The sequence below is a fragment of the Oncorhynchus mykiss genome, chromosome 21, assembly GCF_057628025.1.
Source record: "Oncorhynchus mykiss isolate SJ-2025 chromosome 21, ASM5762802v1, whole genome shotgun sequence".
Lineage (NCBI taxonomy): Eukaryota > Metazoa > Chordata > Actinopteri > Salmoniformes > Salmonidae > Oncorhynchus > Oncorhynchus mykiss.
This window is the reverse complement of record NC_143042.1, coordinates 16,682,898-16,708,506: the sequence shown is the minus strand read 5'-3', so window position 1 is coordinate 16,708,506 and position 25,609 is coordinate 16,682,898. Positions and strand designations below refer to the sequence as shown.

Here is a 25,609-nt window from a genome sequence, read left to right as displayed (position 1 = left end):
TGTTTACCATGGGATTTATTTATGATACTCTTTAAAGTATCACTTTTTCTTTGTGTGATTTTTTTTGGGCAGTGACTCCGCTGTCCTGACATTAGGGGGAAGCTTGTTCGGCCATTGTGGAGCCAGGACAGAGAAGAGTTTTGACTGGGTTGAGTGGAATCTGATAACAACATGATATTGTCTGTTAAATGACTGATTGGAACTCAGGGGTTTGACTACATTGATTAAGTGAGTATTTGATTAGTGTAACTGTTAAACCAGCCGCCCCACATGGCCTGATAGCACACGCAGTAAGAATGGTCACGGGAACTAACGAACCTGCACAAGAGTACACATGAAGTTGGGTGTGTGTAGAAGCACTTCCTGTGTCACAGGGCTACTTCCTGTGTGGTTGACCCTCACCTTAAACACCTCCAGGGGCAGTGGGTTCTTCTGGGCCTCGCTCCGCGCCGCCTCCAGGGCCTCCTGCCACTCGAGGGCGCTCTTCAGGCCACGCAACTCTGAGACGGGAGAGAGATGACAGTCAGAATGTGACTCTGAAACTCAGCATCAAATTAAAAGACCTTACAAATCTCTCCCAACTGTTTATTTAAAGGGATATATTCAGCAATGGCTCACAAAACTACCTTTAACTTCCTTTAAACTACATGCAGACATACAAATGGTGTCCATGGGTTCATCTGACTCTGGGTTAGTAGAAAGGGCTTCATTGCCAACATCTCACACTATCCCTTTAAGAAAACCTCTCCCAGTGTTTCCCAAATGTCTTTTTGTTTTTTTAATCAGATGCCATTTAAAGGAATACGTCTTACAACCAGATGACCCTCCCCCTCCCACTCTTGACAAACTGGCTTAACTAGAGCTACAGCTGAGACTGGATACACTCATTTGGATTTCTATCGATCATTTGGAGAGGAGATATCTAAAGTTTGGTTCCATTTTATGTTCAAACAGTCGGAACGGTATATGTATGTCTGAAGGAACATGTTTGCGTGCCATTACAAGTGTGAGTGTGTTGCTATGATTGGGATATTGCGTGTTCTGTGGAAAGGCGTTTTTTGACAAAGTCATCAGTTCTGTAGAAGTTGAAACTGAAAGATCTCGAATATGAACAGAGGCCAACATGTTGAGTCATTCAGAGACACAGAGAGAGACAGATAGACACAGAGACAGACAGACACAGAGAAAGAGAGACACAGAGAGAGAGAGAGAGAGAGAGAGAGACACAGAGAGAGAGAGAGAGAGAGAGAGATAGAGAGAGAGACACAGAGAGAGAGAGAGAGAGACACAGAGACAGACCGAGAGACAGACAGACACAGAGAAAGAGAGACACAGAGAGAGACAGACAGACACATAGAAAGAGAGACACAGAGAGAGAGAGAGCCAGAGAGAGATAGAGAGAGAGACAGAGAGAGAGAGACACAGAGACAGACCGAGAGACAGACAGACACAGAGAAAGAGACACAGAGAGAGACAGACAGACACAGAGAAAGAGAGACACAGAGAGAGAGAGAGAGAGAGCCAGAGAGAGATAGAGAGAGAGAGACACAGAGAGAGAGAGACACAGAGAGAGACACAGAGAGAGAGACACAGAGACAGACCGAGAGACAGACCGAGAGACGGTGGTTTATGATATTGAACAGAGAGAAGGGAAACTCCCAGCTGCTCTGAACGGTGTAAAACAGTCATAAAAACGTTGACACACGATAGATGATTATGTGTGGGTGTAACATTGATCCTCACGACATCAAAGTTACCATTTGATCCTAATCTATGGCTCTCATATGATTCATAACCAAACCTTAATAATCCGGAAATCCAATAGAGTTGGAGAGTCCTGGAAAGTTGCAGGTTTTTGTTTCAGCCCAGCATTTAAAATACCACTATTACAGCTGAATGTGACCCAGAGCCCATACCTCCATGCAGCTATGACCCCTCACCCTTACCTGCTGGGGGCTCCAGTGACAGACGGTTCTCCTGAGCCCAGCCTAGTGGGCGGAGCCTCACGTCGAGGTAGAACAGCCAGGTGTCGTGGGCATCGTCTTGGAGACCCACATGGCGCAGGCGGAGCCTCCCACCAATGTTCTGGGCGACGCGGGCAGCCCAGTAGAGTGAGGGGTCAGTGAGGTCCCGTACCTCAATCACCGAACCCTCCACAATCAGATCCACTGTGTTTTTCCCCCTCAGAGGCTAGAGAGAAGGATGAGAAGAGGGAGAGGAGAAGACAGAATTGATGGAAAGTATTCAAATCTGTGTGTACAGTGCCTTCAGAAAGTATTCACACCCCTTGACTTTTTCCACATTTTGTTGTGTTGTAGCCGGAATTTAAAATGGATGGTGTCCCCCAGGGCTCAGTTCTTGACCCTCTCCTCTTCTCTCTATACACCAAGCCACTGGTCTCTGTCATATCCTCACATGGTCTCTCTTATCATTGCTATGCGGATGACACTCAACTACTGTCCAGTCCAAATCCAGTCCAAGTTCTTCCAGAGCCAGCATCCCCCTAAAGTTAGGACAGCTGAAACTGAAAGTCCCTGCCCATCTTCCGAAAGCACCTGAAACCCTACCTCTTCAAAGAATATCTTAAAATATAAAAGGAATAGAGCTAAGCACAGGCAAAATCCTAGAGGAAAACCTGGTTCAGTCTGCTTTCCAACAGAAACTGGGAGACAAATTCACCTTTCAGCAGGACAATAACCTAAAACACAAGGCCAAATATACATTGGAGTTTCTTACCAAGACAACATTGAATGTTCCTGAGTTGCCTAGTTACAGTTGTCTTAAAATCGTCTTGAAAATCTAAGGCAAGACTTGAAAGTGGCTGTCTAGCAATGATCAACAACCAACTTGACAGAGCTTGAAGAATTTTTAAAAGAATAATGTGCAACATTTGTCAAATCCAGGTGTGTAAAGCGCTTAGAGACTTACCCAGAAAGGCTCACAGCTGTAAATCACTGCCAAAGGTGATTCTAACATGTATTGACTTGTGAATAATTATGCGAATGAGATATTTCTGTATTTAATTTTCCATACATTTGCTAACATTTCTGAAATCCTATTTTCCCCTAGTCATTGTGGGGGTAGTGTGTGTAGATGGTTGAGAACAAAAATAAATGTAATCCATTTTGAATTCAGACTGTAAAGAGAACACAATATGGAATAAGTCAAGGGGTATGAATTCTTTGACTGCACTTCATGTGTGATTTGAGAGGGAACTGGTATTATCTGGGGTGAAACTTCAGCTTGACATACAGAGCTCAACAGATCAGCTAAAGCTCTAAATGTGTTGATGGTTAATACACGGGTGTCACCTACGCATACACAGTCTCATTATCTCTCTCCCTCGTTCTCTCCGTCTCGTTCTCCCTGTCACACTCCCACCGAGACAGTACTCACCCCTTCCAGTAGGTTTGCTGGTGCGGTCCGTGAGCCAGTCAAGTCCTGGATGAGAAAATCTGTCCAGTCACTGTACTTCTCCTTGATGGCTACGAGAGAGAACAGAGGGAGAGAGAGAGACGGTCAAACATACTGTGCTGTGCTAGCAAAATTATACATGACAATGCACTTACATATATTAGCACCAGGCTAAGCAATGAACAACAGCGTAAAACAGTTAGATACGGCACTACAGTACAGAGCAGTCCACATAAACAGGTGTTGAGAGATACAATGGGAGCATGGTAGAAAAAGGCAGGCATGAACGAACACACACACACACACACACACACACACACACATCACCCTCTCCAGAGCCATTTAAACGGTTGGCTCCCACTCATTTGCATAGGACATGTTTGTTTACTCCACTTTCTGTTTCCCACAGTGCAACAGTAGTGATGTTTAATTCATGGTGCATCGTGGGTCTTGATTTTACTTTGACTCCACGCTGACTAGTGGCTTCCCACAGGCATACTTTGGCCAGCACAGTATGAAGATGGGCAGAAACTGCTACGCCAATAGAAACCCCCGAAACACACTTGTAGGCGATGTCATGGCGACATTAGCTAGCTAAACTCACGTGTAGAAACACTTTGTCGGGTTTAACGGTCGTCTCACACCGGACTGCGTATGTGTTGGCCGTCAAATCAAAGGCACTTCTTCGATATAAAGTTGTATTTGACTCAAATTGAAACGTTTCAGTTTGTCACTTTCACGAGGTTGGAGTAATAACATGTTAAACTACTGAAGACATTGGCTCGAATCGAGGTTGTGCTTTTAGATTTCAAGAAAATTAACACTTAAGGCAGGGGTGTCAAACTCAAATCAGCGCAATGGCCATATTGAAAAAAAAAACTCTCAATGATGTTGGCAGTGCATGCTGTGACTTGTAGTGAGGCGCATCGCGGGCGGTATGGAAGTGGGCCAACATGAATTGACAACCCAAGTCATTACGCAGGCCTCGTGTTTGACACATCATTTTTCACTTCACTCATTGACTTCTCAAGCCCCAAAAACCGGCCTGGTCGGTTTCGAAAATTGTTGTCCGGAAGTCTCGCGATGTTTAGAGGCTCTGTGGTTTACAAACTCTGTGGTCCTACTAAATCATACACACAAATAGAGTAATCTATTTTTAAGTGATGAGTTATCCACCCCTCTCCAAAGACCTCTACATCTAATGCTCTAGGTTTACAGCCACCAATTGGACGCAACGATTCTGAGAATATCTGACTCAATGGGGCATGGTGACATGAGTCACAGTAGAACGACTAGTGGCCAGTAGCCTAGATCATGGAGGAGTACACCGCTACCTGTCATTAAGCCACGCCACACTTAGAAAACAAATCGAATCATTCATTCCTATGGGAGAGAACAGAGGTATTTTCGCCTCATTTTATATTCTCTCATTAGTATATTATTCTGAAGCCAGATGAGTCCGATTTAGAGAAACAGTCAATTAATTTTCCTAAAAACAAAATCACTCTGTCTCGACACATGGCCGATCCTTTTTTCCATACATGGTGCAAATACGGTTGCAAATAATGTCCCTCTGCCCCAGTGCATCTCTCCACACCACCCCTGGTTAATAATAGTGTTTTTTCCACACACACACACTCACAGTGCTCCTGTTGATCTCCGGTGTGCAGAAATAGATCAACTATTTTTACAGATCCTTCTAGATTAGTCATCAAGCCATTTAGAATAGGCCACAGAGCAGAATGCAGGCTGCTGCTTCGGCATCTGAACTTCTGCCCCTCCCCCTCCCTCTTTCTGTTCTACCTCCTCGGCTCCCTCCGGTCCAGAGTGTAGTTACAGTACTAGTTTGCATGTAAATGATCATTATTTGCTTCCTTTTTCTTGCCCATCCTCCAGGCGATAGACACGGAGGCAAATCCTGACTTCCACAAAACAATAACTGCATAATTTACTTTGAAGAGAACCCCCTCTCCCCTTTTCTATATTTCGTCTTCTCCCCTCCCCCAATCCTCTCCTCTCTTTTGCTATACTGGTAGACATCCAAACAAATATCCAACATATAAAAAAATATAAAAAACATCTGATTTGCATATCCAACAACAAGCCATTGTGTAAACAGACAGGGAAGGCCAATTCAAAAGCGTATTTAAGAGAATCAAAGCCATTATTAAAAGAACAAGTCTGGCCTGTATCATGGCAGGGAGGGATGTTTTCATCTGTGATCACAGCAGTACAGCAGATTCTAATCAGGGCTAATGGGACCAAATTAGACTATTTATTCTCAGTCTCACAAAGTGCTTATCTAGTCATTAGTATTACAGTGGCATGGTAAACCACACTGAGATGCAATGTCTATCTACCAAGTCTTCTGGGGGTTCTGTAAGACTGAATTAATAGTATAACCACAGACCCTAGATCAGGCTTTAATATCTACCAGTAACAATCTAATGATCTACTGCTAGTACATAAGTACTCCATTGTTTCACCAGGTGGGTTGGCGACAACAAACTACCTTTTAGAAAAATGCCAAAATACTCAAAGTAGAAAGACAAAAATCAACAACAGAGATACAGGTGAATGTTATTTATAGTCAGAACTGTAGCTCAATAGTCACTGAATGACAGCCAACAGGATAGACAGACACCTCTCTGCTGTGGTAGGCTAAATCATGTGTAGGAGGGGTTTTTTTATGACGTGGGAGACGCCCTAGCTAGTGATGTTAACCGTTAATGTAAAGCCACGTTTACTGCCCCGGGACATAAGGGGTTAAGAGTGTGTGTAGGTGGGGTGGGGCGTTTGTAAATGGCTATAATGACATGCATGGCTAAACCTAATATCACCTGGGCTAGGTAGAGAACAAGACTGGCCCACACTAAACACATCCAGCACTAGTTATATAATCATTATGAAAATGGACAAAAGCAAATGAGATTGGGAGATGGGACTACACCCATCCACACCACACTACACTACACACCAAGTAAATACAAAGCGGTTGCAAATCAGGTGGTGGAGATGGGGAGGATGGGTCATTTGGGTATCAAATCAGTCCTGGCCTGCTCTTTCTGAGTGCCTTGTGTTAGTTGGCTTGTCTTTGACCAGGTTGATGCGTGTGTAGTCCTTCCTGCCAACTAAGGATTCATTCATGCACTATTAAGGACAGACGCAGGTCAAGAGTGTTCACACACACACACAGCTGTCAAGTAGGCCTGAGCCTCATCTCAGCGCCTCCTCTCTAGCAGGTCCTGGCAGGAAGTTGTGAGTCTGGTGAATGCATTATGCAAATGACCTCTGTGGGGTTCTGAGAGCAGCGCTGTTATCACATGACTAAACTTGTGATACCTTCGAAGCTCCTGACACACACCCACACAGGAACGCAAACACACACACACAAATATTTTGCTATGGGAAACTTGAAATGTTGTTACCCTTCACATTCTTTCGCTGCAATACTGATCTCTGTTTATTATCTATGCATAGTCACTTTACCTCTACCTACATGTACATATTACCTCGATTACCTGGACTAACCGGTGCCCCCACACACTGACTCTGTACCGCTACCCCCTGTAGATGGCCTCATTACTGTTTACTGCTGCTCCTTAATTATTTCACTTATTTCTCTTAAAACGGCATCGCTGGTTAAGGGCTTGTAAGTAAGCATTTCACCGTTGTGTTCGGCACGTGTGACAAATAAAATGAGACTTGAAACAAGACAAGCTGAAACCCCACCCCGTCACTCAACAGGGAGGCAGCACACAGACAGTTTCTCCACACCGTGACTGCTTCTCTCAGCATGTCACTCAACAGATTGTTCCAAAACAACAACGATGCTGCTTTCCACATTGCTTCTAAATACGAATTTTCTCGATTATTTTCTCGATTATAATAATAGTTTGTGAATCTTGCTCCTTGCAAAACGCCAGTTAGTCTGAAGGAAACTCATCACTAATGCTACCTTTACTTAAAATGCAAACATTAGCTTTAATACAGGTTGCTACCAGTGTTGGTATAGATCAGCATGTTTTGTTCAAGGGCATGTTCTGAATCAGATAGCCTATTCTAAAATCTGTGTCTAAATATAACTATGCATCTATTCAAATGCTATTAGGGTCCCCTGGGAAACACTGACCAGCACTTTGGTTCCTACCCTATCATAAATCCTACCTAATGTGTTGTCATGCCAAACACCAACCATACAATTACAATAATCTATTCTGTTTCTACGTTTCCAGCAGTTCCCCAAAGCGTTTTAATCTACACTGAACAAAAATAGAAACGCAAAATGCAACAATTTCAAATATTTGACTGAGTTACAATTCATATAAGGAAATCAGTCAATTGAAATAAATTCATTAGGCCATAATCTATGGATTTCACATTGGTCACAGATACCTTTTCAAATAAAAGGTAGGAGCGTGGATCAGAAAACCAGTCAGTATCTGGTTTCACCAACATTTGCATCATGCAGTGCAAAACATCTCTTTCGCATAGAGTTGATCAGGCTGTTGAATGTTGTCCCACTCCTCTTCAATGACAGAAGTTGCTGGATATTGTCGGTAACTGAAACATGCTGTCGTACGCGTTGATCGAGAGCATCCCAAACATGCTCAATGGGTGACATGTCTGTTGAGTATGCATGGAAGAACTGGGACATTTTTAGCTTCCAGGAATTGTGTACAGATCCTTGCGACATGGAGCCGTGCATGATCATGCTGAAACATGAGGTGATGGCGGCGGATGAATGGCACGACAATGGGCCTCAGCATCCCGTCACGGTATCGCTGTGCATTCAAATTGCCATAATGCCATCAAAATGTCTGTAGCTTATGCCTTCCCATACCATGACCCTACCGCCACCATGGACCACTCTGTTCACAACGTTGACGTCAACAAACCACTCACCCAGCTGAAACCAGTGGCCATCGAAGGTGAGCATTTACCGACTGAAGTAGATTACGACACCAAACTGCAGTCAGGTCAAGACTCTGGTGAGGATGACGAGCATTTAGATTAGCTCCCCTGAGACAGTTTGACAGTTTGTGCAGAAATTCTTTGGTTGTGCAAAACCCACAGTTTCATCAGCTGCCTGGGTGGCTGGTCTCAGACGATACCACAGGTGAAGAAGCCGGATGGGGAGGTCCTAGGCTGGCATGGTTACACGTGGTCTGCGGTTGTGAGACCGGTTGGACGTTTCTCTAAAAAGACGTTGGAGTCAGCTTATAGTAGAGAAATTAACATTATATTCTCTGGCAACAGCTCTGGTGGACATTCCTGCAGTCAGCAGGTCAATTGCGCGCTCCCTCAAAACTTGAGACATCTGTGGCATCTGTGGCACTGTGTGCACACTTAAGAGTGGTGCTTCTAACTTTAAAGTTAGGTGCACCAGTGCTACCAATTAAAAATATAAAATGTAGAGCCCCGCGCGCACACACTCACTGGTAATTCTGGAGTAGGAATCCTTGTGAATTTTGAGAATGTGTCGTAGAATGTGCCGAGCAGGCAGTGTCAGCAGTGTCTAGACAAGCTAAGATTCTAGGCTGAGACACCTGCTGTCTAGTGGAAGATTGTCTGAGAGAGTTTAATTCTGGTAATACACACTTGTGGAACGGGAAGGTGATATGCACATCCTAAACTTGAGAATACCGTTGCTAGGATAAAAATAAATAAATGGGTCATTCTTGAATTGTGGTGGTAAATGCTGTCGCTTGACTTTGGCACCATTTTAAAATGATTTAACATGACAAATAATGCTTTTGATGTTTTATTTAACTGTTATTTATTAAAGAAAACACACTCAGTGGCCAGTCTTTTTAGGTACACAACCCCATTCACAAAAAGGGTTTGCTCCTACAGACAGTTAGTCACGTGGATGTGACTTGCTATCTAAAGCAGGCAGACAGGCATCCATTTACTGTTCGATTGAACGTTAGAATGGGAATAACTAGTGACCTAAGCGACTGAGCGTGGTATGTGGTCTGTGCAAAGGGCACCGGTTCTAGGCTCTCAGAAATGTCCGGCCTCCTGGGCTTTTCACGCACGACTTTGTCTAAGGTTTACAGAGAATGGTGCGACAAACCAAAAACATCCAGTCAGGGGCCGTCCCTGTGGGCATCAGCTCGCTGATGAGAGAGGTCAAAGGAGAACGGCAAGAATCGCGCAAGCTAACAGGCAGGCCACAAACAGGCAAATAACGGCGTAGTACAACAGTGGTGTGCAGAATGGAATGCACAACTCGTCGGTGTCTCGTCGCGGATGGGCTATTGCAGCAGACCACACCGGGTTCCACTCCTATCAGCTAAAAACAAGAAGCAGCTTCAGTGGGCACGCAATCCAGGTCCCTGTTGCATCATGCTGATGGCAGAGTCAGGATTTGGCATAAGCAGCATGAGTAAAAGTAAAGATACCTTAATAGAAAATGACTCAGGTAAAAGTCACCCAGTAAAATCCTACTTGAGTAAAAGTATAAAAGTATTTGGTTTTAAATATACTTCAGTATCAAAAGTAAATATAATTGCTAAAATATATACTAAGTAAAAGTATAAATAATTTCATATGCCTTATATTAAGCAAACCAGACGATAAAAATTACATAATTTTCTTTAGAAATGTAGTAATAAGAAAGTTGTCAAAAAAATTAATAGCAAAGTAAAGTACAGATACTAAAAAAAACGACTTAAAGTACTTTACACCACTGACAGATACACATGTTCTAAAGTTGTATTCTGAACTCCGCCCCCCTCATCTCTCTCTTCTCCTCCCCAGTTAAAACAGAGCCTATAAACAACAGCGAGACTGACTACCATAGAATGTGTGTATGTAGGTATTTTATACTGCAACATCTATTTGTATGCATTGTGGGAAACTACTGGGGGCTAGCAAATGTGTTTGTCCCACTGGTGATGTGTAGAGACATGGTTTGGCGATTTAGATAGATAAGCCTATTCATTTTGAATAATGAACAAAAGTATTTAGAATAGTGTATAGATCAACAAAAACAAGGAAGGCTATTAAAATAGATTATTACATTTTTTTTACTAGTATAATGTGTGTCCATGAGCATTTTCTCCAGTGGCAAACTGTTATCGGAGGACAGGTCTATATTAAAGAAACTTCAGCATATCACACCGTTAGAATGTCATACATTTGAGGATTCCATTAATACTTTGGGGTGTCTAAATCCAAAGTGTCACTTGGTGTTAGTTCATTTAAATGAAGGGAAATAACATGAGTAAAATGATTAATCATATCACAGTAAATTATTTTTTAAGGATTGATGACCTTAGATTTGAGAATTTGTGGCCTCCATTAAAAAAAGAAAATCCTAATTTACCTAAGGTATATTTGATGTTACCAAAATGTCATGCCCAAATGCCACTGTAATTCAAGAACCGCCCTAATACAGATAGAAGTGACATCTTTCCCTCCAAAATAATAGGTGGGGGGGAGGTGCAGAAATGGGGAAATACAGAGGGGCATGCAGAAAGACAGAGGGTGGGGGGTTTAAGAGTCAAACAAACTCTGAGGCAACTTCCTGTAAGTTGACAGGAAGGAGGAGAAGGAAGCACACATGCAATGCTGAGAAGGTTAGTGATATGCAGAATCCTTGGGACGTCCCTACCCTAAACCTAACCATAACCAAAACCCTAGCTAACCCTAACAACCGCTTTAAATGTCAACTTCAATTGGGTGACGGAGTTGGACGCCCCAAGGATCCAATTTAGACTTTTCTTTGCTGAGAAGAGCCAGCAGGCAGGCAGGCGAGTTAGTCAGGAAGACTGATAGGGCTGCTTACCTTTTCTTAGGTAAACGTTATCTGAGAAACAAAAAGAAATAAAGGTAACTGTAACATAGAAACACACACCCACACACACACACACACACACAGGAATGCATATACGCATACACACACTTTGCTTGGCGTGATGCAAGAGGCTTGATAAATAGAAATGAAGAGGAGAATCACTCATTTGAATCACTAAGTATCAAGGAGAAAACAAGAGGAAAGGTTGCCTAAATGTAATCTAATATTACCTTCTCAGCTTAGTGAAAGACACTACAGGCTTCCACTCCCCACCTGATCCTGTTCTGCAAATACATGAGGTCTACCAGCTCTATTCACCGCATACAGTAGCTAGCAAACACACATACACTCACACCAACAGTCTGTGTCCACCTCTCATGCAAACCCTTATTATAGACAAACCCATAAACGCAAAATCTCTGGAGTCAAATCAAAACGGGAGTGTTTGTGTGCGTGCCATGGTGTGTGTCAACTACCCAGTCCCTTGGGTGTCATCTAACCCACTAAACATGCATGGTTATTACATGCATGGTCCATTTCATTGCCATTCAGTCCCCTCAACCCATCAGCTCTCTGCCAACACGGAGATCCTCTATGTGTCTCTTGTGGCCACTCATGCTCCAGTGTGTGTGTTAAAAGGTCAATTAAAGCTACATAAAAATCTAGCACATTTTATCCCCCGCTGCTGCAGTTTCTATAGGTCTTTTATTATTATTATTATTATTATTATTATTATTATTATTATTATAATATATATATATATATATATATATTTTTTTTTTTACACGGTCTTATTTTTACCCCGGAGCGAGATTTGCCACCAGGTAAAGATTGAGGTGTGAAAAAAGTCAGGTAGAAGCAAATTCAGCTATAGTCTCCTTAACAAACAAAAAACCACTCCCAAAAATCAGCATAAATACATCAAAGCTCTGTTATGGAGGGTGAGTCATGTGGATGAGATGATCCGGTGTGAAAATGCCTCTTCTAGAATGGCCGCTTAAAGGAGGATCGGATGATAAATTACAGATGCTAAATTATAGATGGGATTTATTTTTGACAAGCTTTGCAAGGGGTGAAACAGAAGGATCAGGGGGTGGAAGGGAGAACGTCAGGTTAGCTAGAGCATTAGAGGTGGAAAAAGGGTGACTTTCAGTGTTTAGCGTGGCAAATATTACATCAGGTTAAATTGAGTGTGTGTGTATGTGATCAACAAACCAAACAAGCTAAATAAACAATCACTTTATGAGCAACCTTCGTGTTCATCCGAGTCTACCTTGAATTAAAGTTGCTGAATGTATTTGGGTGTTAGTTGTGTGTTTCTGTGGGCAGGTTTGACTGGACAGTGCAGTCAGCTGTTGTGTGTTGGCTGACTAGGCAGAATGAGCTCACTCTCTTATTAACACATGGGCTGGGCCAGGGCAGGGCAGAGTAGGGTGTCATAACAGGCTGAGACTGTGTGTGTGTGTGTGTGTGTGTGTGTGTGTGTGTGTGTGTGTGTGTGTGTGTGTGTGTGTGTGTGTGTGTGTGTATCTTGGGACAGGGTGCACTGTCAGTCTGTGTGAACAGGTTTTATTGGGGTCTCTACAAGCTACAGGTGTAGTATTATACTAGGAGGTCAGGTAAAGTCCAGCTACAGGTCTAGTATTATACTAGGAGGTCAGGTAAAGTCCAGCTACAGGTGTAGTATTATACTAGGAGGTCAGGTAAAGTCCAGCTACAGGTGTAGTATTATACTAGGAGGTCAGGTAAAGTCCAGCTACAGGTGTAGTATTATACTAGGAGGTCAGGTAAAGTCCAGCTACAGGTGTTGTATTACACTAGGAGGTCAGGTAAAGTCCAGCTACAGGTCTAGTATTATACTAGGAGGTCAGGTAAAGTCCAGCTACAGGTGTAGTATTATACTAGGAGGTCAGGTAAAGTCCAGCTACAGGTGTTGTATTATACTAGGAGGTCAGGTAAAGTCCAGCTACGGGTGTTGTATTATACTAGGAAGTTAGGTAAAGTCCAGCTACAGGTGTAGTATTACACTAGGAGGTCAGGTAAAGTCCAGCTACAGGTGTAGTATTATACTAGGAGGTCAGGTAAAGTCCAGCTACGGGTGTTGTATTATACTAGGAGGTTAGGTAAAGTCCAGCTACAGGTGTAGTATTACACTAGGAGGTCAGGTAAAGTCCAGCTACAGGTGTTGTATTATACTAGGAGGTCAGGTAAAGTCCAGCTACAGGTCTAGTATTATACTAGGAGGTCAGGTAAAGTCCAGCTACAGGTGTAGTATTATACTAGGAGGTTAGGTAAAGTCCAGCTACAGGTCTAGTATTATACTAGGAGGTCAGGTAAAGTCCAGCTACAGGTCTAGTATTATACTAGGAAGTCAGGTAAAGTCCAGCTACAGGTGTTGTATTACACTAGGAGGTCAGGTAAAGTCCAGCTACAGGTGTTTTATTATACTAGGAGGTCAGGTAAAGTCCAGCTACAGGTGTTGTATTACACTAGGAGGTCAGGTAAAGTCCAGCTACAGGTGTTGTATTATACTAGGAGGTCAGGTAAAGTCCAGCTACAGGTGTTGTATTATACTAGGAGGTCAGGTAAAGTCCAGCTACAGGTGTTGTATTATACTAGGAGGTCAGGTAAAGTCCAGCTACGGGTGTTGTATTATACTAGGAGGTCAGGTAAAGTCCAGCTACGGGTGTTGTATTATACTAGGAGGTCAGGTAAAGTCCAGCTACGTGTGTGAGTTCAGTATATGAGCTATAAAGCCACAGTTGAAGAGGGTGTGTTTATTCACTCTTGGCTAAGATGTGCGTATTCAAGTGTAAAACGCAAATAAACTCAGCTAAAAAAATAATTATCCCCTTTTCAGGACCCTGTCTTTCAAAGATAATTCATAAAAATCCAAATAACTTCCTGGATCTTCATTGTAAAGGGTTTAAACACTGTTTCCTGTGCTTGTTCAATGAACCATAAACAGTTAATGAACATACACCTGTGGAACGGTCGTTAAGACTAACAGATTACAGACGGTCGGCAATTAAGGTCAGTTATGAAAACTTAGGACACTAAAGAGGCCTTTCTACTGACTCTGAAAAACACCAAACGAAAGATGCCCAGGATCCCTGCTCAGCTGCGTGAAGATGCCCTAGGCATGCTGCAAGGAGGCATGAGAACTGCAGATGTGGCCAGGGCAATAAATTGCAATGTCTGTACTGTGAGACGCCTAAGACAGTGCTACAGACAGGACGGACAGCTGCTTGTCCTCGCAGTGGCAGACCACGTGTAACAATACCTGCACAGGATCGGTACATCCAAACATCACACCTGGGGGAGAGGTACAGGATGGCAACAACAACAGCTGCCAGAGTTTCACCAGAAACGCACAATCCCTCCATCAGTGCTTAGACTGTCCGCAATAGGCTGAGCGAGGCTGGACTGAGGGCTTGTAGGCCGGTTGTAAAGGCAGGTCCTCACCAGACATCACCGGCAACAACGTCGCCTATGGGCACAAACCCACCGTCGCTGGACCAGACAGGACTGGCAAAAAGTGCTCTTCACTGACGAGTTGCGGTTTTGTCTCTCCAGGGGTGATGGTCGGATTCGTGTTTATTGTCGAAGGAATAAGCGTTACACCGAGGCCTGTACTCTGGAGAGGGATCGATTTGGAGGTGGAGGGTCCGTCATGGTCTGGGGCGGTGTGTCACAGCATCATCGGACTGAGCTTGTTATTGCAGGCAATCTCAATGCTGTGTTACAGGGAAGACATTATCCTCCCTCATGTGGTACCCTTCCTGCAGGCTCATCCTGACATGACTCTCCAGCATGACAATGCCACCAGCCATACTGCTCATTCTGTGTGTGATTTCCTGCAAGACAGGAATATCAGTGTTCTGCCATGGCCAGCGAAGAGCCCGGATTTCAATCCCATTGAGCACATATAGGACCTGTTGGATCGGAGGGTGAGGGCTAGGCCATTCCCCCCAGAAATGTCCGGGAACTTCTAGGTGCCTTGGTGGAAGAGTGGGTCTGTGGAACTTGTTCAATTTTTGTCTCAGTTGTTGAATCTTGTTATGTTCATACAAATATTTACACATGTTAAGTTTGCTGAAAATAAACACAGTTGACAGTGAGAGGACATTTCTTTTTTTGCTGAGTTTATAAAAGTGTGTGTGATCAAATATCAACTCACCGCTCTGTGTGTGTGTGTGTGTGTGTGTGTTTCCAGGTGGGGTCCCTACCTTCAGGGGGTTGGAGGGTCTTGTTGTTCTGGGAGCACCAGCCTACTGGGTGGAGTTCGGCTGTCATGACATCACACCAGAAGTCGGCCTTGCGGTCATCTCCATAGCCACTGAAGCGCAGCAGCAGCAGCTGGCCACAGGTGGTGACGATGGTGGCCACCCAGTAGGTGTCTGGGCTGCTCTTATTGGCCACCTCCAGCTTCATCCCCGGCTGGAAGCTGCTCTGTAGGCTGATGTCCACCTGCGAGAACCAATCAGAGAGCACCATGTCACACAAGAGCCTGCCCTCACTGACAGGTGAGCTTGATTATTATGGGCTTGCACTTAAGAGGTAAATCAAGTGCATTGGGTGAGATAAAGCACATCTATACATTGACATTCTAAAGTGAATGACATCACAGGTCTACATGCAGAATGAGGGACGTCTGACTGGCTCGCTGAGCCATGATTGACAGAGTAAAACACAGGTGGGCCACAAGTACTGAACAGGTATGACACAGGTGATTCCCAAAAGCTCAACACCCACACTATCTGTTTAGGAATCTGTTTGTTCACAAGGGTCAAGGGTCCTTTAACGTTCCACTGAACTAGCAACCACTTTGAATATCCTAAACAATCTGGCCTTGCGGACAGTGACTCACAGAGAGAACATGAGAGAGAGAGAGAGAGAGAGAGAGAGAGGGCGAGAGAGAGAGGGCAAGAGAGAGAGAGAGGGCGAGAGAGAGAGAGGGAGGGCGAGAGAGAGAGGGCAAGAGAGAGAGAGAGAGAGGGCGAGAGAGAGAGAGAGAGTGAACATATATAAAGGGCTACTACCAGGAAATGGATCATGTAATGTTTATAGCCCCAGGCTGCACTCACACATATCTAAAACCCATTATATAAAACACAACACACAAATGCACGCACGTGCATACACGGCCTGTGTTACTGGAGAAAAGCTAACATCTTAGAACTAAAAACAATGCAAATGGCCTCATGACTTCCTGAGAAAAACAAATCAAATATGCTGTATCACACTGGGTGGCTTATGTAAGAGAGGCAGAGGCGGAGAGAGAGACAGAGACAAAGAGAGAGCGAGAGACAAAGAAAGAAAGACAGCGAGAGAGAAAGACAGCGAGAGAGAAAGACAGCGAGAGAGAGAGAGAGAGAGAGACCGCGAGAGAGAGACATTGAGCCCACAAGGAATCACTGTTTCAATTGGCACTAGGTCTGTTGAGAGCATGAGAGTTATTTCACTATTTCACAGAATCACATTTTCAGGGGAAATCATGCTCTTTTTCCTGTGACTCAATCCACTTACCAACAACACTCCCATTCAAATAAGATCATCTTTCATGTGTCCAACCGGGCAATCACATCAGCGCACACCTCACGGACTTCAGTTCACACACAGAGCTTGAGCCCGCTTGAACTGACATCTATGAAATCAGTCAACGCCATTAAACCCACTGAAAGTCTACTTCCATACTGTACACTCCTTTCTTTCCGCTACATTATGTAGGATTACTTATGCATTCTCTTTTCCCATCGTCCCCTGCAGCTGTGTGGCAGGCCTCCTTAAGATAGCTGTTCCATCGGGCTTCACTACTACTGCTGGCAGTCAGACACTACACCAGGCAAGACTGGGGAGTACTGTAACATACAAGGCAGGGGTATTCAACTCTTACCCGACGAGGTCCAGAGCCTGCTGATTTTCTGTTCTACCTGATCATTAAATTGCACCTACCTGGTGTCCCAGGTCTAAATCAGTCCCTTAGAGGGGAACAATGAACACACGCTGTGGTACTGGTTACCAGGCCTTTTTCTGTCCTTTTACAACTTCCATGGAGCTTGAGTCAATCTCTGAGTAATTGTGTGGGTTGTGTTCAATGCTAAATGTCACAGGAATTTACGTGTGTATGACGCCAAAATACACATGCACTGTGTACAGCACATTGGGAAAGTGTTCAGACTCCTTTCCATTTTCCACATTTCGTTAGGTTACAGCCTTATCCTAAAATTGTTTAAATAAATAAAAATCAACCTACCACACAATACCCCATAATGACAATTGAAAAGAGGTTTAGAAATTGTTACAAAAAAACCCATAAATACCTTATTTACATACGTATTCAGACCCTTTGCTATGAGACTCAAAATTGTGCTCCATGGATCATCCTTGAGATGTTTCTACAACTTGGAGTCCACCTGTGGTAAATTCAATTGATTGGACATGATTTGGAAAGGCACACACCTGTCCACAGTTGACAGTGCATATCAGAGCAAAAAAACAAGCCATGAGGTTGAAGGAATTGTCTGTAGAGCTCCGAGACAGGATTGTGTCGAGGCACAGATCTGGGGAAAGGTACCAAAAAAGGTCTGCAGCATTGAAGTTCTCCAAGAACACAGTGGTCTCCATCATTCTTAAATGGAAGAAGTTTGGAACCATCAAGACTCTTCCTAGAGCTGGCCTCCTGGCCAAACTGAGCAATCAGAAGAGAAGGGCCTTGGTCAGGGAGGTGACCAAGAAACCGATGTTCACTCTGACAGAGCGCTTGAGTTCCTCTGTGGGGATGGGAGAACCTTCCAGAAGGACAATCATCTCTGCAGCACTCCACCAATCAGGCCTTTATGGTAGTGGCCAGACGGAAGTCACTCCTTAGTAAAAGGCACCACAGCCCGCTTGGAGTTTGCCAAAAGGCACCTAAAGGACTTTCAGACCATGAGAAACAAGATTCTCTGGTCTGATGAAACCAAGATTGAACTCTTTGGCCTCAATGCCAAGTGTCACGTCTGGAGGAAACCTGACACCATCCCTACGGTGAAGCATGGTGGTGGCAGCATCATGCTGTGGGGATGTTAATCAGGACTGGGAGACTAGTCAGGATCGAGAAAAAGATGAACGGAGTAAAGTACAGAGAGATTCTTGATGAAAACCTGGTCCAGAGTGCTCAGGACCTCAGACTAGTGCAAAGGTTCACCTTCCAACAGGACAACAACCCTAAGCACACAGTCAAGACAATGCAGGAGTGGCTTCGGGACAAGTTTCTGAATGTCCTTGAGCGCCCAGCCAGAGCCCGCACTTGAACGATCGAACATCTCTGGAGAGACCAGAAAATAGCTGTGCAGCAATGCTCCCCATCCAACCTGACAGAGTTTGAGAGGATCTGCAGAGAAGACTGGGAGAAACTCCCCAAACACAGGTGTGCCAAGCTTGTAGTGACATATCCATGACTCGAGGCTGTAACCCCTGCCAAAGGTGCTTCAACAAAGGACTGAGTAAAGGGTCTGAATACTTATGTAAATGTGATATTTCCATTTTTTCTTTGTCATTATGGGGTATTGTGAGTAGATTGATGAAGGGGGAAAAAAACGACCTAATCAATTTTACAATAAGGCTGTAACGTAGCAAAACGTGGAAAAAAGTCAAGGGATCTGAATACTTTCTGAACGCACAGATGCAACAATGAGGATGCAGGGTATGTCATCTTTGGTATGCGAGTCTCGGTGAACAGCAGGGACTATGAATATGTAACTATTAGAGTGTGGTCTTCAGCAGGTAAGTCATGCCTGAGCCTATGAGCCTAACTACACTGTGTTTAACATCATTAGCTAAAGTACATTCTTACTCAAACACACGTTTAAAGGGATTTGCCTGATTGCCACTCATTCAACAACAGTGTTTACAAGATGTTGTGAGGGTTATGGAAATGTAAACGTGTGTTTCTCACTCACATGTTTGAAAGCGGTGTGGGGTGCCGCGGTCGCCCCCGTCTCCTCTAGGTACTCCTCCCAATTAAAGTCGGCCTCTTCCTCCATGGAGTCTGCGTCTGATAGGAAGAAAGCCCCGTCAATCATTTTGACTGCCACCAACCCAGTCACAAAACATTTTAAAAATCACCATAAATACAAGCATAACAGCGTCACACTCTATAACGACATGTTTTATTTCATTAACTAGCAGAAACAAAATCATTCAGTCGACATTCATACCGGTTATAGACTAGGGTGATATCGTCTATATGAATGCAGCTGCCACTGTATCGAAGCCATTGGATGCACTTTTCATCATTAATCGCAGGCGATAGGTGCAATACACATCCCTGCATTCTGAATTCAAGTTTGGTTCACACTGTGAACCCGAATGAATATATAAAATATAATAAACACTAGCCCTATTGGCTTTGAGAGGTCCCGTGTGGCTCAGTAGGTAGAGCATGGCGCTTGCAACGCCAGGGTTGTGGGTTCGATTCCCACGGGGGGGACCAGTACGGGGAAAGATGTATGCACTCACTACTGTAAATTGCTCTGGAAAACAGAGTCTGGTAAATGAATAAAATGTCCAATTCAAATGCCTGCGCTGCGTTGTAGGCTTCCGAGCTGGATTTTCTTCTCCAGTCTATTCCATTCAAACAACTCGAGCCTATGTGCACGTTGTAAATTGAAATCTTAATTGGCTCATTTCAAACTGTCGTTGATGAGGTGCCATAAACTTGAATTGGGGGATCCTCCAGCATCGTTTAAATCTCCAGTTTGCGAACAGTTTGGCTTCCCAGTAGATTACAACGCCGATGGACAGAGAGTTGTGGATTAAACAGTATGTAGCCACTGCTCAACGAGAGTAGCCTCTGCAGGTGCCAACACCTCAAATATGTTGACACATACGCTGACATCACCCCAGTATACCGGCGCAAGACGGAAACGCAAAGAAACATAACATCGTCTCACCTCTGCATTCAAGCATTCCTTGGCAGCTGATTCTGACTGGGCCAAAAAAATTACAGGAGTGATTTTTTGAGTCTTTGGTTAACAGCCGCAGATTCTCGGTGGTTTAGAACAGCGGGATTCAGCACCTCGGGATAATGCTCGAGCCACGTTACAAACTTCCCTCTTGCACTCATTTCAGCAAACAGGTCTCTGCTCTATGTAAGAAAGCCAAAGCTCTCAATGAATTGGCCAATGCACACTGTGAAGGCACTTAACAGTGACAGCCCCATTACATTACCCCGGAATGGTTGATGTCCCATGCTACAGACAAGCCCTCTTCATCAGAGTCACAACTGTGCATCTGGCACTTAAGGAGGCAGTGTCATGGTGCGTTCGTAACCAAGTGGGAAGTGTTAATTACTAGTGGGGAACTCGTCTATCATCCTGAGCACCCACTTCTCCGACATGGTGACCTCTGACGTCACCTAGTAAGGAAATAGCCTTTAAAACAGTATTTTCTGCAGTTAAAATTAATCCATTACTGTGGTTTTTGAACTTTTGGAATTTGTTTAACAAGCATGATGGTTGTACTTTCAGTTTATAGTTGACGCAGCTTGTTGGCCATTAGCCAATCTGCATTCATCAGCGAGTTCAAATAACATGAACGCATCCAACTGGTATTTACGACTTCACAACTGGTACATTTCCACCTCCCACATGGTTACAAACGCAGCATCAGAGTGGAAAACTGACAGGCCCAACATAACAATCCTGTCACAACAGACAACGCCAGGAACACTGTGAATGCTGAACATTGAGAATGGCATTTCATTTTCCGCTGTACTGAAACTGAACCGTGACCCCAAATCCGCAATACGTACCCAACTGTGGGTTTGGTGAACTGTTACACCGTTACTTATAGAAGTACGAGATACCAGACCCGGTCTCAGGGATGGCAAACTCTGGAGAGCCCTTCGATCCCCACTGAGTTGGGTAGATCTGCTTTGAGTTATTCTGCACCGTACGTGTGGAATGATCCCCAATGTACTTTAAAACTGGAGGAATTTTTGCCTCTAGGGCACTCCAGACAGCTTTTAGGGGACCTGTTTCTCTGGATAATGTGTTTTTTTATGATTGTGTTTTGCTTTTCATGTATTGTTGTGTAATAACGTATATTTTAATGTGTATATTATATGGATGTGTAGTTTCATGTGTATATTGTAATTTTACGTGTATTCTTGTACTAAACAGGGCTCATCTGGAAAAGAGACCTTGGTCTTAGCATGGATTCCCTGTCAAAATAAAGGTGAAATAAAATGAGAATAAATGACAGTGCAGTGGAGAAAAGGCAATAGGAATAATGTTGTAAGTAAAACAGTATATGTCCTCAGTCCCGAGCGAAAGAGTCGAGTGGAATACAGTTAGTGTGGAGTGGGGGAAAAAATGTGTACGCCTTCATTCTGCAACGATCAAAGTCACTGTGTAAACTGATACGTCGTAATAAGCATAAACAAAAACATACAGATTTAACGAGACAAGCGGGGTGAGATCTGATCACACACACACCAATGTCATTTCTCTAAATCTATGGGGAAGGACATTTATAAAGAACACAGCAGGAACCAGCTGAAACTAAGTTTAGTCTCTTGTCAACCATTCAAAATTAGGTCACTTGAAAATGTATCTGATCTTTAATGAGTTTTATGTGTGTGTGTGTGTTCCAGGTCTTACGTAATGCCACTAATGTTTCTCCTCAAGGTGAGAATGGTTTAATTTGCCCGTGGGAGACTGTTACTTGGACAAGGTATAATGTGTCTTGTGTCTTGTGTCTGTGTGTTTGTGTGTGTGTGTGTGTGTGTGTGTGTGTGTGTGTGTGCGAGAGAGAGAGAGAGAGAGAGAGAGAGAGAGAATCTGCATCTCTTGTTCCTGCTGTGTGGTTTCTCCTCTCTAGGCTGTGTCTCATGGGACTTAGTGTGTGGGACTTAACCTGCACTAATGAGAGAGAAGAAACTACCGGTTGTTGTAGTCGGGGGGCTTTCTGAAAAGAATCTGCTAGGCTTGCTCTTCTCCCTTACACATAGCAGTGTGTGTGTGTGTGTGTGTGTGTGTGTGTTTGTGTGTTCACACTCCCCATCCCCGACCTTTACAACGGCTATGACGTCATACCTTCCACTGTCCATCTCAACCTGATTCAAAGGGGTCACGTTACGACCGCTGCTTTTAACAAAAAGTAACCTTGTCATTGAAGCGTATTTGAGATTTAGAAAATCACTTTAAAAATCCTTTAAAATATGTTTTATACTTAAAAAATATGTTAGGTCAACCGTGGTGTTGAGAAAACGCTCCTAGGCGAGTTGTATTTCCTCTTTCCTGTCCGCCCAACAAAACTTTCCGGTTTTCTATTTCTTTTAATCCAAGTTCCACTTTTCAAGTCTGTTTATCTGATAAGAAGCACCTTGTAGGGCTGAACAGAACAAGGAAGTGAACACAGGAAAACCATGACAGAGAAACTAACTATGACTCCACAGTCAGCTCATACTTCCCCACACCAATGACCAGGTAAACTGGACCAGATTCTCTCACAGCTGGACACAGTGGCTACTGCAGATTCATGCTGAATAATCCAAACCCCCAAAATAGCCCTGCACTACACGCATTCTGAGACCTCGATGAAGGTCAATAATGGTGTGGCATGTAAAAAGGAATGGGAAAAATTGGAAATTGGCTACTTATCACAATCCCCTGTTGTGATTGTGATACAATGGAGATTAATGGTTGTGCCCTTCGCGTGTCATCAAAACAATGGAAGACAAAAAAATGAGGAAGAGATCGAAGATTAAAAAGTGTAGGTAAAATCCCTCACCTGAGTGCACCCGTTCATCTCTCCCATTGGCCGGGCTGTGGGATTTCCCCGCGGAGAGGGCCAACGGCCTGTCCTGTGGGCGGGACTGCATCCTGCTCTCTCTTCCTGGTGACCTTTACCCTTTTACCCTTTGTCCGTCTGTCTTCAGACTCCCCAGTCTTCACTGCATCTCCCTCATTCCTCCACTGTGTCACACAAAGGAGGAGTTAAGTAGGAATGGAGCATTAAAATCCATATCATGTCCATCTAAACAATGACCACTATAACGAAAGACAATACAGGCATTTATTCCAGACCATACAGATGAGAAAAAAATGAAGAAACCCGCACACTCTTGATAGCATCACTGCTCGTTATTAAGCTTTACGTATCGGCCTCACGACCTTCGTCAGGGCTTGTGAGTTTTTGACATTTTTTATTAGCACCTTTATGTAGACATAGCTCCACCCACATTCGTTCCAGGCATCGAATGGGGTTGGAGTTGAACAATGTGCATTTCATGAATAGTGTACATAAAACGCATTTAAAACGTCTGTAAAGCCACAATGAGCACATCGACTCACCGAGCAAGTTTTCATAAATCATTGGGTACAGTGCAAGAAAAACGTCAGAGTAATCTGAAATAGGGGACATTAATTCATGTTTACATTTACAACATGTATTTCATCATTAAGACCTTTTGGGAAATGTCTGGAGGGTGAACATCCAAAGACATTCTATTTTGCTCCGAGTATTATTTACATCACCTCCCCTGTCTGATATCTTAACTTTCACTACGCCACAAAATCTAAAAAAAAGGTAGAAATGTCATTTTATTTAGGTCATTAAAAATGCACCGCGACTGGATAGTCCCTGTCGTTTCTCCTGATTGAACTTGTATGAACTTGTATGTTCACTAATTCTCTGTTTGAGAGAACGAGAGGTTTTGCCTACAGAACAGCCCACTGTGCAGACGGAACAGCCTCTGTTCTACTCATTATACTTGTACAGCACAGAATACCTGCTCAGCACAGTGCATTTCTACTGTGTGCCTCTGCTTGGTACAGTCTACGAGAGCAATGTGCAGTTTCTGCTGTCGTGGATTTGCATACCTCAGCACAGCTCTTCAGCCACAAGAGATAACCAATCACAGTTGAAATAAGGTAGAAGAACAGGACTGACACAGCAGAACCTCATAAAACCATGCCACAGAGCTCAGCGTTACATAAACCATTACGGAAGAAGAAGTGTTTTAATATGGCTTTAAATCGCTCGCATAGGAATCATAGCGCTTAGTCATAATTTACTCATACTTTTGCTTTATCTTAAAGATCTTAGAGAAAAACAAACTGAGTAGGTTCCTATTGTTTTCCCACTCTGTCTCTTTCCCAGATCACATGGTTACATTTGGGATATTTTGGGATAACTGCCATTTCACTCAGCCTCCGCAATGACTCACTGTAACTGCACACACTTCCATCAAATGTTCAATTAACACTGATTCATAGAGCGGATTCATACCAATTCCCTTCAATCAAACTAATACACAAAAACAATTCTCTGCAGACTTCGCAAATTTGCCTAAGCATTCAAATCCCCATTCAAAAGAGCAATAGGCAATGTTATGTGCTTGTCATCATGTGTTTTTATAACAGGAGGAACATAATTGGCAATGCATTGAAATCAACTCGTTGCTTCATTGCATAGCTGTGTCCTTTCACGACATGTAAATCCTTCTGAACGTGTCCTCCGTCACGCAGGGATCCAAACACACATCTATCCATAGCGTAAACAACAAGCTGGTCTAATTGGACTCACATGACACTTCCCCCTGTCCCTCTCCACTCTGTCTGATAGTCCACATCCTCCGGGACGCAAACATAGGATCCATCTGACTACAGACCGTAAACTATCAGAGATCACAGGCAACAAGGTCCATTAAATAACTCAAATGTAGTATAAACCACAATGTCTAAGACACAATCTGAGAAAATCACAGATTCAGAGAACCGAGCAACTTGTCTCACAGAGGGTCACTTATCCCAGAAATGTTCTCACTGATTTAAATTGAAAATGTTCACTATTATAGCATTCAGTCAGGAGGATCTAAGGCTGCGTTTACACAGGCAGTACAATTCGGCTAAAAAAATGTTTTATACTAATAGTTTTTTAAAACCAAAATCAGCCTAACTAAACCACTAAATTAAAACATATTGGTCCATACTGGTCCCCAGCATCCCAGTGAGCAGCCCAGATTGGATCCTGGGGATTAGGCTGATCTGTGTGTTAATCTGAGACGCAGGTCTTTCCTGGTTAAAGCCTCATCAGATTGAGATGGTAGGGGGGCGGTGTTATGGGTTAGCCCTGATGAGTCCAGTAGACACCACACGCCGTCCCTTAGCTGCCTTTCTCTAAAACCCCAACCAGGACAATAGAAAGACATCATGGGGAATTAACAGATTAACTAACACTATTTGGGCTGGGTGTGTCCTTCCTCATCTCCCGTCATGTTTTTGTTTGTAGGTATCAATATTTGACCATTTATCCTGTGAAATGTAACGATATCTCTCAATGATTTCTACACTTCTGTTTTATCACTCACTATGTAATCCACAATATCACATCCAATGAAAG

General features: G+C 43.6%; 1 protein-coding gene across 4 annotated transcripts in view; it reads right to left on the bottom strand.

Moving 5' to 3' along the window:
* sfmbt2 (Scm like with four mbt domains 2) overlaps positions 1-25,609 on the bottom strand; it is a 44,780-nt gene that overhangs the window by 16,557 nt on the left and 2,614 nt on the right. For 2 of the 4 annotated variants that reach the window (XM_090214096.1, XM_090214094.1), the window contains exons 2-8: positions 22,997-23,181; positions 19,162-19,256; positions 15,448-15,688; positions 11,210-11,230; positions 3,397-3,485; positions 1,947-2,190; positions 403-500 (exon numbers count right to left, since the gene is read on the bottom strand). In XM_090214096.1, coding sequence (XP_090070222.1) covers positions 403-500; positions 1,947-2,190; positions 3,397-3,485; positions 11,210-11,230; positions 15,448-15,688; positions 19,162-19,256; positions 22,997-23,087 — 879 coding nt within the window. In that variant the 5' untranslated portion in view covers positions 23,088-23,181. The remainder of the gene's footprint in view (positions 1-402; positions 501-1,946; positions 2,191-3,396; positions 3,486-11,209; positions 11,231-15,447; positions 15,689-19,161; positions 19,257-22,996; positions 23,182-25,609) is intronic. The other 2 variants (XM_090214097.1, XM_090214095.1) reach the window with 1 other exon arrangement.